The sequence below is a fragment of the Parasteatoda tepidariorum genome, chromosome 9, assembly GCF_043381705.1.
Source record: "Parasteatoda tepidariorum isolate YZ-2023 chromosome 9, CAS_Ptep_4.0, whole genome shotgun sequence".
Lineage (NCBI taxonomy): Eukaryota > Metazoa > Arthropoda > Arachnida > Araneae > Theridiidae > Parasteatoda > Parasteatoda tepidariorum.
The window spans coordinates 26,075,001-26,089,209 of NC_092212.1; the positions used below are offsets into that span (position 1 = coordinate 26,075,001).

The following is a 14,209-nucleotide window of genomic DNA, read 5'->3' on the forward strand; positions in this document are numbered from 1 at the left end:
CATAAATAAGTGAGCAAATGGTTGTGTTGTTTAAATCCAACTTACTGCAAAAACTTCCCATTCTTTTCTTTTGAGATTTAAATAAATTTAAATGAGTAATATAATTTAATAAAGAGCATGCGTTGAGTTGTTTTAAGTCTGTTACCAATATTAGTTATGCTTATGCTGGTATTAAACGTTTCGGGAAAATTTTTTATTAATTTTATTTAACTTTAAATTGCTTTAAGACGGATAACACAAATTTTTTTTTACAAATATCTGATTTTACCTAATTCGGTTGTGGGGATTGCAAATATGAAATTAGTTTTTTTCTCGGAAAGCTGCAAATTTCTTTCAAAATGATAATTTAAATTTGATTTATTTATGGTCTGAATCTGTAAGTTTATAAAGAACGTATATACATGCATATACACTTGTTTATATACATGCATATGCATTTGTGCGCTACTTTGTATTTAACATTTAAGACAAAAAAAATTTATGACTTTCATGCATCGAATTATAAACTAAATCAATTATTGTCTTCTTTTACTCTTTATGTAGCAGAGAAGTGGAGACACTTTACACACAGGGGTGTCAATTTGTTTTACTTAAAGTGAAAGTGGTAGCAAAATTTTTGTTTCAACGAATGATTCTTTGATAGTAAATTTGATTTTAAACATTTTACTCACCGATACGTATAAAAAACTCAAAAGCTTGAAAAAATGACACTTTTTTTCATCGGATTTGCTTGGGAATGCCACTTAAAGAATCATCTGAATGAACTAAAACTGTAAACTTTAGTTTTTAAATCTATCAAGAAACTTTTGAAAAAAGCGAAGCAGATGTAGATGTTTCTTCTCAAGTTTAGATAGGAAATATTTTCAATACTTTAAATGATAAAATTATACTATTCAAAGGTTTATTTTTGATTTAATTAATTTGATTTACAGATATTTAATTATCACTTTATGAAATTTATTTAAAAGATTTATATAAGACCTCATAACTCAGGTAGTTCAGTTTCTAAGTGCTGGTAAAAGTAAACAAATTAAGATTTTATTAATTGTTATTTTGCTATCACTTAAAAAATTATGTGGTGCTGGCACATTCAGGTTTGCCTTTATTAATAATGCTTGAAGTAAAAAAAAACTGTTCACTGAATGTTCTTCAACTATTTTAATTTTGGACTGAGAAAAGCTACATCTAAATTTGGCCAGGATAAATTTACAAGTATTTAGTATGGTGAATAGGTGAGGATCTCGTGTCATTAACTTAGGAATAGGCATTCACTTGAATGAAAAATTATTCTAAGGCATCGAGATGAACTAATGCGACATGGGTGGAAAGAGTTCTAGCGTTATAGAATTTAAATTTATGCTCAAGGCTCCACAAATGAGCAGCAATAGTTTGGCGTTTTGAAGCTTAACCCCTTGGGGACGGGTGATTCAGAAAAGCATTCGTACAAAATCAGAATCAAGTTGTAATTAAATAAAAAACGGTAAGTTAAATGTAGTCGTTGCTAATTTAAAATATTTACTTTGCTTTTACTTTAATTATTGTTAGTTTAATCATATATATAATCAATGTTAATTCAAAGTATAACTAAATAGTTTTATTTTGAGTAAAGTAATGGTGAATTAAATAAATCAAACAATTATAACTCCGCCCACAAATGAACTCTTAAAGAAATACTTTGATTACCAGTTTTATCTTTTTACCCTGATTGATACGATTTTATGCTGTCACGTATTTGTGACAGTCGGCACGAAAGGGTTAATGTATGCCAAAGACTCCAAAAACGTGGAGAAATAATTTGGCTTTTCAAAGTTCAATGTATGCCCTAGGTTCCAGATATATGCAGCAATATTTTGACTTTTTCAAGGTTTAACGTAAGCCTAAGGTTTCAACAAATATGGAACAATAGCATTATTTTGGTGTTGAATGGCAACAGTCTGAACAAAATGGTTTTAGCGCCACGCTACGGAAAAAGGCTTAATTAAAGGCTTAGATTGATGAATTTATCGTCTTTTATTAAGTTTAATTGAATTTTTGAAGTTCTTTATAATAGTTTGGTCATTCGTTTTATTTAAGTTCTATAAAATACTTAGATGTTAATTCGTTAAAGTCGTTTGTTAATGAAGACAGAAATACACTTTGCTAAGTAAATTACGATTTATTTAAAATATTTTAATTTCTCATCGTTTTCCTTGTTCTTATATCAGTTACAATGTTGAATGTAATACGTATTAACATAGAAATGCTTTACTAATCCTTTTAAACTAATGAAAGAATAAATATGGAAAAGTGTTATTAATGTAGATTTTTTTCTTTTTCTGTTTATTGTAGAATATGGAGGAAAAGAAATAGACGAAAATAAATAAAAATACAATAAGAAATTCTTTTTCACATTATAGAACTAAAATGTAGAATAAAAGATTTGGAGCGGATTAGAAAAAGTTTTATTTCCACATAAATGCACAATATCAAAATATTAAAAAAAAAATAAACTAGCATAAATTTATGCAATCCTATCTTAATTCAATAATTTGATTGAAATAAAGTATAAAAACTCAACTTTAAAGCAATAGGTCACAAAGAATTATCATTCATTCATGCGATAAATATAATCATACAGAAGTAAATGAAAAAAAAAAGATAAAAAGATACCACATTATATACCGTAGAGTGTCAACTATGCACATCAACTGAATCAACTAACATTTTCCGTTAAGTATTGCTAGAGGGTGATGTATGTAGTTGATGATGTCAGAGTATCCTCCTTAAGTATTGAAGTTCATTTACATAGGTGACAGAAAGCAACATCAATACTTAATGAAGTTCCGTAAAAAATCAATCAATGCATTATCTAAGGGGCAGAAATTCTGCAGATGCAAGCCACAGTTAGCGATGTTATTATATAAGGATTAATAAAATAATTTCTCAAGTTCAATGGGAAATATTCACCTAGTATCCTAAAAAAGAAACAAATCAAATCAGAAGTGTTTCAGTCTTCCTTTTACGTCAAAGCAGGACGTTATGGCAGCTCAGATTAGTGTAAATTAATTCTCGTTTCATCCAGAGGAAGTTATAAATGCCTCTTATCGTGCTGCTATCTGCTAATAATATAGAGAACCCCCGTCAGGAATAAGGTGAATATGATAAATAATCTAGAGTCTTATTCAGTTCTTGCAACGTGCCAGCGCGCTGCACGAGTTTTCCTTACGAAGATGTCATTGCTCACAATGTTGTAATTGGCACTTTCGAATTCTATGATTTTAAGTTTGGGCCAGATATAACATAAACAGAATCCACTGATCCTCTTCGTAAGATATTAAGGACTTCAACAGGATCAATGCTGCCTGCTCTCGGAACAATGAACGAGGATCGTCGGGAAGTGTCTATATCTTCAGTTTTAGATTCCTTCACACTGAAAAAAAAACGTGAAACATTAGTTACAACAAGAAACGTGAAAATTAAGATGCATATTACCTGCATGTTATTTTCGTATTGTATATTAATTAACCTGTTAGTTAATGTCTGTCGTTGTAATTACAGAGCCGATAATTTTACTCTCAACCCCTCAAGCTAATTTGACTCTTTCTCATCGTAATCCTAATCACTGCTCTGTCTTCAGAAGTGAATTGATTGCAATAGACCTGGGACTAGAAGCTATTCTATCCGAAGAGGATTATGGTGACCTATGGATCTTGTCTGATAGCCGTAATTCTCTCCACCATCTTAGTAATTGGCCTCTTGTGGGCGACAGGATCAGCACTTCTATCCTGCTTAAATTAAAGCTCATTTCACTTAATCATGATGTTCATTTGCAATGGGTACCTTTCCATGTGAATCTCCACGGGAATGAAATGGCCGATATTCTTGCTAAGGAGGGGTGCAGGATTACAACTCCCCCTTCCACACTTACTTTTTTTGGAGTTATATTCTCTAGAGAAATCAAAAATCTCGGATCAGTGGAAAACACCCCCAACCCATAATTGGTACAAGGTATCAAAATCGGGTTTGTCCCTTGCCCTCCCGTGTGACAGGCTTACCCGGACTGTTCTGACAAGGCTTGCCAGCGGTCACATCAAGTGCCTCACTTTCAACGAGGGCAGGAAAACCTTCGTCACCTGCACCAAGTGCCAAATTCATCATGCTTCTCCTGAGCACCTCTTGGATTGCATGGGACTCTCCAAGGAGGATCTCTTTAGCAAACCTCTCCTAGTCTTCGACTTCCTTTCAGTCAACGAACTCGTGAATCTTGTCTAACTCCGTCAGACAGTGAGGATAAGCAACGACAACAACAATAACAGGGTGAACGAATCTCAACAAGCTTAATGTAATGATTTAGTGTTTGTGATGAGATCAGGAATAATTTAAAGTTCTGACTTCTAAAAAATAAAACACACTAGGTTTTATTCGGGATGATATATAAATTTGTTAAAATACATTTTAAACCAGACAAAGAATCGAGGGAAGATACTTTCAGGTATATTTCAAAGATTCCGCACTCTATGTTTAAACAAATCTGGAAAAGAATCAGTTATACATCAGTTGTGTTTTTCGAGAAACAGCCGTTTCCTTGAAAATGGTAGGATTCATAAATTTTTTAAAAATTCTTTTGGAGACAACTTCTTTAGTTAATTGTGTGCGAACTCTTAAGAGTTCGAATTCCTTAAGAATCTTCATTATTTTGTAGCTTATGGAATGTGCTTTAAATCTTGTCTTAAAAATAAAATTTATTTATAAATTTGACAGTTTTTTTAACTGTCTATGAACTGCCGTTCTATATTAGATTTGTTTACAGCCAGAGTTCAATTTAATAGTCATCTAAATTTGAACCCAACTCAAAAGACAAGATAACTCTTATAGCACATATCGGGAGGAACAATCCTTCGTGGAAGACATTTTGAGGGAAATAACCTGCTGTGTTTGTAGTGAGATAAAACGCGCCACCTACGCTGCGTTTGTGGTTTGATTAAAAACGCCATTTTCATTGTGTATCCTAAGTTTTGTTGACCTAGAATGGCAACATAAATAAGAAAAGGAATAACCCAGAATCCGTTTATCACTGGGGATATTTTATGCGAGCCATCTTGATTTTAAAATTCAACTTTCTAGAAACAATTAGCAGTACTTACATTCCACAAGAGAAGAATTTCTGATTTGAGATATAGTTTTCCACATCTGCAACAGTTTGAGGCAGCCTTTGGTTCAACGTTTCTGGTAAAAATAGAGTCAAGAATCCTCCAAGGAAAGCGATTATGGCAAAACAAATGAATGGTACATGAAATCCATACTTAGACTGAAAATAAATATTAGTTTTAATACCAGAGACAGGTATTGAGGGATTTATTGGAAGAAAAAACATTCGTGAGATTTTGCACCACACAATTTATCTCTCTACTTATTTAATTTATTATGTATTATTCATTTTAGCACTTTTACTTTTGTTTTTATTTTAGTTTCGATTTGAGCCATTAAATTGCTTATTTGTTCATTGTAATTTAATGATTTTGATGCCACGAAGCCTTTCTAGAACCTTCTAACTGTAAACGAAACAGAATTTCCATTATGAAATGTTCTGGTTATTCCTTATTTTAGAACTTACTAAATTTCCACTATGATATAGAGTTACGCAAACTGGACAAGAAAAGAAATAAGATAATAACATCTTTAACAAGATAAATCAATTGAAGATTATGTTATTATTTTGAGATTTGAAAACGATGTAATATTTATTATTTAGGTTCGATTTTATATGAAAATGTTTAGTGAACTAAAGAATTTTAATTTGAAATTTTTAATTTATATAATTTTCAATTTATAAAATTGAGTACTGGAACTGAAAAAAAAAGATAAAATGAATTCATATAAAAATTATGATAATTTTTTTTTTGCTGATTTGCTTTGGAAAATAAAAAGAAAATATTCACTTGCCTCTCAGAACAATTTTTAACAAGATTTCATAACTTCTTTTTTAAATTTGTGTTTTGAGTGACGCTTCAACATTAATGCCAACTTACACTCTATTTGCTGACGCATTAACGCAAATTTAAGTCTTTTTCCTTCCTACAATATTTATGCTTTATAGTGCAGTGATTCTCAACCTTTTTTTCATGGCGGCACACTTTTAACGATTTCGAAATTTGACGGCACACAATGAAAACAAATTAGTTTAAAAGTTGTTTACTTACCTATAATACGCTGTGTTAAATAGTTTCTGATAATAATTTTGAATGTAAAATAAAATAATATGTACTACAAAAGCACGTTTATTAAGGGATTAATTATTTCTCTCGACTAATTTTTTATTAGTAACAGTTATTTTTTTCTCTTTTGCTAGTTATTAATTGTTAGCTTGTTTTCTATAGTTATTTACTGTTAGTTTTTATACATTGTTATTTTTTTGTAATTTCTTGCAAACCAGTTTTTTTGCTAATTATTAATTATTAGTTTATTTTTTGCTCGTTATCCTTTGTTAATTTGCTTTCATAACTATTAATTGCATAGCTTACTTTAATGATTAGCTTTTATTTCCGTTTGAAAGTCAATATTTAGCTTTCTTTTTTTTTGTTAATAATTAATTTTAATAGTCATTAAATTTTCCACTTATTTCAACATTCTTTAAAATTGCCGAAGACAATTTAAACGCTTCCTTCTTATTTTAACTTATTTTAAGATTGTGTCAGAGACAAGACACTCGCCGACAAAGATGTTCACNGTGTGTGTGTGTGTGTGTGTGTGTGTGTGTGTGTGTGTGTGTGTGTGTGTGTGTGTGTGTGTGTGTGTGTGTGTGTGTGTGTGTGTGTGTGTGTGTGTGTGTGTGTGTGTGTGTGTGTGTGTGTGTGTAATAAGAAAAGAATTATAATTTTTATTGCATCATTTCTAATATTTGGCGGCACAGTGGTTGAGAATCACTGCCTTTGTGTTTCATTATTGATAAAACAAATTTGATTATACGTAATCTTTAAAAATAGAGGTTTTAAGGAAAAGCAGATTAAACATTTGAAATCATCACTGTATATATTTTAAAAATATAATGCAAAACCCACAGATTACTGTGTGTGTGTTTGATTATGTAATGTTTTGTAAACGCATATCGTGACGATTTTGATTATTTATGATGCTACTAAGTCAATAAGAATTGAATGAACTAAGAAATAAAGATGATTCCTCACCAAATATGCAACGTAAGGAGCGGCAAAGACGGATCCGGATCCTATAGTAGAACATAGTCCCATTCCTACAGCTCTCAATGAGGTCGGGAAAAGTTCTGGAGCATGTTGGTATATCACTTGATATGATACGGAACTTCCGGCTTTGGCAAGAAGAGCAGCTATGACGCCAGCTCTGACGAAGTCTGAAAGATGTAACTCCATTAAACTTACAATGCACGCATTTCCCCAAACAATTCATACAATTTCTTTTTACACGCTTAAAAAATATTCATAATTCAAATGAATCATGAATTTCGTAACAGAGAAGAAGACAACTTTCAAGTATCAAACTCCTCTCATGCGTTCTGCTTTTAACAATAAATGTCGATAAGATGCTATTTTGTGCAAAAAAGACGATGGTCCATTAGTTTATAAATAATTTTTTGTCCCTATCTCCTACATAATGAATTTCTGAAATAGAATTGATAATTCTTCCATTTCCCTTCAGATTGTGCTATAGATGGTTTCATTAAAAACAGCTTAGCCATTTTACTATACCTAAACCCATATGCAACTGAAGCACGCTTTTTGATTTATTCGAAACTGTTCAATACTTCATTCAACAAACTTGAATGAAAATTAAAAGGTTCAAACAAATAGCTATTTATTTCTGATGCTAAGAAAAAAAGTACTCTCTCCACTTTAACTCTCGACTCCCTAAAAGAAAAAAAAAATCTAAGCTCTATATAGCGTTAAAAAGTAAAACAAAATAGCAAATAATAAAAAAGAAAAAGCTTTATAAATCGATTAAAAACATTAAAAAATAAATAAATAAAAACTCTAATCAATAACTAACTCTAATAAACTCTATCAAAATAAACTCTAATCAAAACTCTAATAAATAAAACTATAAATCTAAATGACAGTTAAGCTTATTACCACATCATGGCGTTGTATGTGTTTTGTCGGAAATGATGCCACTTTTTGCCACGCTTTGAAGAAATAAATGTGTGACTTTATTACACGCGCTGGCATTAGAGTGGTTGCTCTTTAAAAAATCCTTTGTGATATTTATCAAGACAATATAATACACATCAGTGATTATCATCTTTGTTGTTGTTGTCCTATGCCATTAAGGTGCGATTGTTCTTGTTTTCCAGTGGCGCCATCTATTGCCAAGAATTCGATTTGGGCCATGCCCATACGTCACGCTCGTTTATGGGGTGGACCCATTCATACATCCATTAATTCATCAACAGATCGTAATTTTGATCTGAACCAGAGAACGATCAATCTCTAATACAGTACCCCCAGAAGTATTGATTTGCTATGGGAACATGGAGGACTTTATGACCTGACATATTTAACGTGCACCAACCACCATTACCCCTGCCTATTATCATCTTTGATAAGGATACATGTGACTTACTTGGCGGGACAATGATGGGAATTATGCAGGCTATTGTGGAGAGAAAATAGCCAGCTACAGCACTCCATCTCCTTCCTATGCTTTCCATCATAATCCATGCTACTATACTGGCCGGAACCTCAACGGCTGAGAGGTAGAAAAAGTTCAGAAATTCATTCCCTTCCAAATTCCTGGAATTCACTTGATGCCCGTAATAGGGCATGTTCGCACAAACCCTAAAATGTTCAGGAATTAGTTTCAAGTTAGAAAATATTATAGAGTTGTATGAAAAGTAAATTATCGCACAGCAGAATGCTTTTATCTAATCCAGCTTTGTTTGGCAATGGCATGATATATATATTGAAAATGAAACATGAATTAGTATACTTAGTATACATATTGTAATCAAATTGAAAAGTCTGGTTCTTCGCAAATAGCATCGGCATTTGGCAATGAGCCAATTATTAATGAAATTAATTGAAAAAGTCTTAAGTATTTTTTAAACTGATAATTTTAGGCTTATTACAAACATCCTATGCGCTTTTATACAAATTAATTAAGTTGGGAAAAATTATCCGCTTAAATTGGATGAACTTATTTCAACAAACCTTTATCAAGTTTTCTTCCACACTAATGTTTGCAAACATTGCAACACCATGAAGGAATTAACAGTCTCCTGAGCAGTACCGGAATAATTTATGCCCTGTATTGTGATACAAATAGACATGCACAACCACTTTGTAATTCTAATCAGTATGATATCTTACTTAAATTAAAATTTCGTGTTAGTTTGGTTCAATTTTCATAATGCTTTCACGGGTATTGCAATTCTCACAAACGTGAGTATGAAATGAGGTTATTGACAACTGCCTGAAATAAATCAGTTTCATTAAGCGATGAGTACATTTTCCAAATAGGAAGAGATATATTTTTAAAAGATTTATGGGCTCTCTGCAATAAACCTGAAAGTTTCAGCTTGATTAAAAGATGTTGGAGATTTCTTCAGTTTGCCCGGCGCATTGGTGGCAGCTATTTACAAAGTGCAGGGATATTCAATCAAGTCTGAAATATACATGTATTTGAATAGCAACGTACGTTTCACACAACTATGAATTTCTAAAAAAATTCTAATTTAAGAAATATTATTGTAATACACTATTAACACTAAGGAATAATTTTTTTTTCGCTGCATGAACTCTATAATAAGCTACAGTCATTATGCAATTTAATAATACATTCCTAACAAGCATTTTTTAAAAATCCTTCGAGTACACACTGTCTTCACTTCTTTCCTACGTAGGGAGTTGCAGAAGGCGATAATTCATTTCAAATTATGATGCGATACGATGTTATTCATAGTTTATTCATATGTTTAGATAACAGTTTATTCATATGTTTAGATATGAAGATCATATGTTTATTGTCTTAAGTATTTTTTTCAAATTTAGCAACATATATACATACATACATACAAGTATATATGTATGTATAAAGACCTATAAGTTCTTCATAAAAATCGGTTGAATAGTTTCTGAGAAAAATATGGTTTTTGAAAATTTGATTTCTTGGAAACTATGCAACTGATTTCACTCAAATTTTGTATTTTGTCATTAATTATATCGAAATTATATTCTTTAAAACGATATAAAGAATTTATGCCTTAAAATTCAAATTTTTTTCGACTATTATCAAATAAAATAATAAAAAATACGTAAATATTTACTAAAAATTATTTTTTCACATGGGCAAATGAATAGATTGACAAATGGATAAATGATTAGATTGACAAATGGACAAATGAACAATTGAATCTTTGGATAAATGAATTTTACAATTGTGATAAAAATTCTTCCATTCGCTTAAAAAGTTCGCGAAATATGGCGAAATGAGCTAAAAAGAGCTTTAAGGTGCCCAAACTCTCTTGACCTAGCTATGTGGACCATGTTTCCCAGATTACAGCTACCCCCTATATTTTGAGAGTTTGAAATCCGAATCAGTTGAAAAAAAAGTACGCGTATTAAAAAAAAGTACGTTTTAGTATCTGATTTTGTAATTTAAAAAATACCACTGATTAATTAGCATATTTGATGTCACCTCCTCAAACTGTTAAAACTGAGTCTGATAACATTTATGTGATTGACGTGAAGATCTGATTATTAGATCAAAAGTTATTCAGGAGGGTCCGGTTTTTTTGGTCACATTGCTCATAAGAATAAAATTAATAAAAGTCATAAAGGTATCGTCTTCTTATGAAAGATTATTGATCCTAATTTAAAGATGTTTACTTGCAATATTTATTTTTCGTCTTTTACTCTGAAATGATTACATTTTTGATTTTGATTGCTTTCTAAGTTAAGAGTTTAAAACTAAAAGATTTGGTTATTTTTTATAATGAAATTCTATGCTGTTACCTTAATACGCTCTATTTTAAGCTAAACTTTTTTAAACCGGTGTCCAAATTTATTGACTGTTTTACAATTATTTTATTTCGGCTCGAATTAAATTAATATGCATAATTCAAATTGCAGTTAAAGAGATTAGATCAGCTTCAAGCAGAAAGAGATGCTAGCACAATTTTTTTTAATATATCAGCTTGTTTGGTAAACGAAAATATTAAATTACGAGCAGTACTCAAATTTGTAATAATAATACAATTTTAATTTTAAATGTTTTCTTAAAAATGATTGCTAAGCAAAAACCTGTATGTTCACTAATTAAATAGAATATCGATCTGGAATATTAGAATAGATAATAGAATTATCAGGGAAATCTTTAATCGTAAGAAGTGCGGGCACCAAAGTAAGAAAATAATGGTTTCTTATTATACTATTAGCAAGTTGAATGCCATGGGGGTCACCGTTGACCGGCGAAGCCAAGATTATTAGAAACACATGATTCGAGTAAATTTTTAGTTTTTTTATATTATTATCGTTACTAAAATGGTTTGAAGAAGGTAATGCAACATAGAACACATAAAAATAGTTTTATTTATATACACAGAGAAGCCAACTTGCTCCGGACAGCGAATAAATATTTTCAAGTGGTAGCTTATTAATTATGATTTTTGGTTTAATAAATTCAATTTAGTAGATTTTAATCGACCACTACTTCTAAACAATTCGTAGGCTTATATAATTCACCACTTTCTTCAGTTACGTAATGCTAAACCTTTCAAAAAAATTGCAATATTTTCGAATATTTGCAAATTTAGTTTCTAGCTATTTAACGTTTGGCCAGGCGGGCAAACCATGTAAAATTAGCGCGGCATTCATTGTGTTAAGAACATAAAAGTACAAATGAATCATTAGTTTTGAACTTAAGGTGCTTGAATGAATGTTTTCGGTTGCTTAACTCTTTGGCTACTAACGGGACTCATTTGTTCCAACAAATGTTTAAAAATTACTAATTTGTCGAAAAGCACTTAAAAACTCATTGTAATATATCCCAGTCGTAGACATGGGTGAAAGCCCTTATATAGCAAGACGGAAAAGAGAAAAGCCTGGTACGTAAAACATTTCATTCCAGCATTTTTTTCGAAAAAAATGAAATTTCTGTAACTATCAAGATTTCTTTTATAATTCTGGCATATATATAAAACTGCTTCTTTTCCAAGATAAAGTAGATATTGTTGAAAAATTTAAAAAAAGAATAAGTAAACTCCTCCCTAAAACTAGCTATAACTGAAATGGTTTTACTACCAGCCTTTCCTCTTTTCCGTCTCGCTTTCACCCCTGGTCGTAGAGTCGAACCAAGTATACGTGTTTCATGTATCAAATATCCCCTAGATAGCGCAAAAGAGTTTCTTGCATGAAATAGCATTGTGATTTTGCGCTCGGACAAATATATCCCACTAGTATTCATTGGGATTGTTATGTTCATTCATATTTTATTCATATTTTCTCAAATGAGCATAGAAAAAAAACAAAAACAAATTTATTACAACAACCCGACATTACAACCGTTGTCCAGTGTGTAACGTCGGGTTATGCAAAGATTGCTTCACCCTGTATCATACCATGTAAAAAAAAAGTCCATACAATAAATTTTTCCGGAATGTTAGATGTGCTTGTAGTAAGTCGATCACTACAGGTGGGGCATATGTATCCCACCATTAAGTACGACCGGGACATATATGTCCCAACCTCTAAATTGATAACCGCTTGTCAGAAAAATCCCAAATACTACATTTGCCTTATTTATGACCTATTTTGTCCTTTTGAATAATAAACGGGACAAAAAAAGTCATTTTTTAAAATTCGTAGCCAAAGGGTTAAGTGAATAATTTCAATTTTCGTAGAAAAAACTGTTTTATGCCAAGAAGCAACAATTAGTGCGAGTCAGTCATCGGGGTCGGTGAGTGGCAACGAACAGGGGGCTTAGACCTCTAGTAATTAATAATAACCTTGATTGCTCATTAGTCGGGCACCGTTAAGGAGGACACAAAATGATAATTTCATTCTAATGATTAAGGTTAAAATTGCATTTATTTCCGTTTTTAAGGAAGAATAATTTTGAAGTCTTCATCTTAATGTTTTGCTTGATTTACTAATGCCATTCAAGGAATATTTCAGATCAAATTTAGACTTTTAAATGGCTTTCAAGATGTACTGGTTTTCAAATTAAGTATATGATGTAATATATTTAGAGTTTAGAAGGGTGACTATCTTTAGCAATATCGAAATAAATAATCTTATTTCAAATCGTTACAATTCAAAAGGTACATTAACAACTTTAAAGAGAGTTACTTTATGTGTTACAAATTAAACTCACCAGCATATAGTAACTAAGATGAATCGTTTTCTCAATTTAGAATTGAGAATATATTCTCTTGGTGAACTCTTCTTTTCATTTTCCTTCTCACTTTTCATTTCTGCTCCTAAGCTCTGCAAAAATTCATAAAGTTTTACTCATTAAAATACACACATTTGAGGAAAATCTACAATTTTATAATAAATTGGAAAAATAATGAAATTACTGTCAATATTGAAATAAAGAAGAAACAAAATTATTTTTTAGCAACTGAAAAATTATTTATTGACATTGATATTGATATGAAATTCACAAAATGTGACATATAGTGACCAGTTTCATATGAAATAGTGCCATAAAAGCAACTGACATGAATTATGAGAATGAATTAAGGAATAAATAACATTGATTTAGAGTTAAACACAATATATATTTACTTGGAAGAAAATAAATGTTGTGACGATTATGAACATAACCTCTTACTTTAAGTTTTGCTACAATTTCCTTAATTTTTATTTTGTATTGTGTGGACATTGTTCTATTATTTGATTGGTTACTCACAGTAAAAAGGGTTACACTCATTTCTACTTTTCAGAACTATAATTTATTTTCATAAATAAATTTCTAAAAAACAAAACTTAAATAAAATTTGTAATATTATATCTCAGTTGCAAATTATAATACCAATTTATACCAAATTTATTATTTTGTTTTGTATATAAATTAATTAGTTAACAAAAATGTAAAGTTTGATGTATACGTATTTTGTGACTTTAATATTTCCTTAATAAATGAATAAAATTATTATTTATTTAAAAATTGTTTATAATTGTTGTATAAATCTTTTGGCCACCAGTTGATGTAATTTAGATTGTTACTTCACTAATCTATTTTTTAACTCACGACTAAC

At 30.6% G+C, this 14,209-nt stretch overlaps 1 protein-coding gene across 2 annotated transcripts in view; it reads right to left on the reverse strand.

Moving 5' to 3' along the window:
- Positions 1-2,424: 2,424 nt before the first annotated feature.
- Positions 2,425-14,209, reverse strand: part of LOC107452447 (carcinine transporter) — a 34,845-nt gene continuing 23,060 nt past the window's right edge. For both annotated transcript variants that reach the window (XM_043041846.2, XM_016068923.3), the window contains exons 7-11: positions 13,321-13,433; positions 8,572-8,786; positions 7,164-7,345; positions 5,124-5,287; positions 2,425-3,409 (exon numbers count right to left, since the gene is read on the reverse strand). In XM_043041846.2, coding sequence (XP_042897780.1) covers positions 3,250-3,409; positions 5,124-5,287; positions 7,164-7,345; positions 8,572-8,786; positions 13,321-13,433 — 834 coding nt within the window. In that variant the 3' untranslated portion in view covers positions 2,425-3,249. The remainder of the gene's footprint in view (positions 3,410-5,123; positions 5,288-7,163; positions 7,346-8,571; positions 8,787-13,320; positions 13,434-14,209) is intronic.